A 1,809-nucleotide genomic window follows, 5' to 3' on the forward strand; every position below is an offset into this window, starting at 1 on the left:
TTATATTATTGATAATGTGATTTGAATCTACCATATACGCAAAAAGGTACTTCATAAATTTAATTATTTGAAGTTAGTGTTCATGTGGTGTTATGTCATTATTTATTTTGGGCCTAAATTTTTTTTAATGGGTCAGGCTCACAGTATATGAGCTCTGTTATTTGCCAATTGTATAGTATGTAATTATCTTATTAATGTTAAATAATTTTGAAGTTATAACATGTATGTTGTCACTTTGTTTGATTAATCTACCGAAATAACAAACAACAATTTTACAATAAGTTTATGTTTTACATTAAGACACTACAACCCATTTTTAGATTTTCTTTGGTAGTCAGCAGGAATGTGTTTATATAAAAAACACTTGAACAGCGTATGTTTATTTTTTTATTTTTTTGAACGACGATATCGACATCGAATGCTCTCATTTGTCACCAACACACGCGTTAGGAGGAAATTCAATTCGCGCCGATGTTGGCAGTACCATCGAAGGTTGGGAAAAACGATTCCAGAGACCTTCCCAAATCGCATTGATGTTGGCAGTATCATCAAAGATTGGAAACTCCCTGCTTGGAGTGAGAATCGAACATGGGTTGGCAGTACCCTAAGTTGGATCTCACCCCATTCCACTCAAGCCAACTTATGTTTATTTGATGCACAACGACACTTGTGAGACTGTCCTTATCATAACGTCAAATGATATAACATTTTACATTTCAATTTAGTTTGATTAGGAATCCCCGTGCAACGCACGGACTCTTAAATCTAGTAACGTTTATATTATGTGTAACTTACATGTATTTATAAGAATCAAATGACAGTGACATTTTATCATAATGCTTACAAAAACATTACATTTTCCATAGGCTGAATTAGCACGGACAACACTTGATCCTTAAGACTAGCATCTGGAGCTCCGTGTCCATCCCCATATTGATAAGCACAATGAGACGATCGAGTGACATTAATGGCCAAATCTGCGAAACAATCCTTCGATCCCTGACAATATTTCACTCGCGCTTTTGTCAGTTTCATCCACGCTTCATCAATTAAAGATTGTACATATTCATTTGCAACTTCATCAATCACATCATTTTCAAGCATGTAACATGATATCGAATTTACAGATTCACCTCTTTCTATCTCAGCCTGCGTCAAAGATATACGAATTCAAGACAATACTACGAAGAAACAACTTCATAAGTTTAATCATCCCAAAAAAACTTAGTGGTTGATATTCTAGTTATTCTTATAAGAAGTCTCAGGTTCAAACTTCACAATCAGAAAATCTTGCGAGTGACCAGGGGAAAGGATCAGAAACGGTCACTGGATAACCAGGATACTTCGATTCACATTCAATTTTTAAGTGTAAAAGGTTTCTTTGTCCACTTAAGTGTAAAAGGTTTCTTGAATAGGTTGAAAATAAAACATACCGATGAAGTACCCAAATCATTGCAAAGTCGAAGAAGCATTGATGACCATTTCATAAGATCATGAGACAACTTCAAGGACTGTATCACGTCTTCACTTATTTCTTCATTGATTAAAAAGTAACCACACAACAACAACAACAACAAAACCCAATCCCATATGTATGGGGTATGGGGAGGTGAGACGTAGACAATCCTTCTTCTATCCTTGAATAAAGAGAAATCATTTCTCCACCCCGAGTGAAACACTCACAAGAGTAGAGAGAGTCATCCCTCTCTCGATTCGCCGGATAAATAGATTGCTTCTAAGCGGACCTCCGGCCAAAAAGTAGAGGGGATTTAAAAAAAAAAAAAAGCTAAATAAATAAATAAATAAATA

The 1,809-nt window shown here is 35.2% G+C and overlaps 1 protein-coding gene across 1 annotated transcript; it reads right to left on the reverse strand.

Moving 5' to 3' along the window:
- Positions 1-840: 840 nt before the first annotated feature.
- On the reverse strand, positions 841-1,487 carry LOC139889064 (tricyclene synthase TPS4, chloroplastic-like). Its single transcript, XM_071872037.1, has 2 exons — positions 1,434-1,487; positions 841-1,149 (listed from the first exon to the last, which is right to left on the reverse strand). Exons 1-2 carry the CDS (start codon positions 1,485-1,487, stop codon positions 841-843), a joined length of 363 nt encoding a protein of 120 aa, XP_071728138.1.
- Between the last annotated feature and the right edge of the window lie 322 nt (positions 1,488-1,809).

Source organism: Rutidosis leptorrhynchoides, chromosome 2 (genome assembly GCF_046630445.1).
Source record: "Rutidosis leptorrhynchoides isolate AG116_Rl617_1_P2 chromosome 2, CSIRO_AGI_Rlap_v1, whole genome shotgun sequence".
In the NCBI taxonomy this organism is placed as follows: domain Eukaryota; kingdom Viridiplantae; phylum Streptophyta; class Magnoliopsida; order Asterales; family Asteraceae; genus Rutidosis; species Rutidosis leptorrhynchoides.

Bases quoted from the DNA above. Each gene is read 5' to 3' on its own strand.
- LOC139889064 (XM_071872037.1), bottom strand. From the start codon at position 1,487: ATGAAATGGTCATCAATGCTTCTTCGACTTTGCAATGATTTGGGTACT. The intron at 1,150-1,433 runs GTATGTTTTATT...TCTTTGACGCAG, and splicing joins ATGATTTGGGTACTTCATCG to GCTGAGATAGAAAGAGGTGA.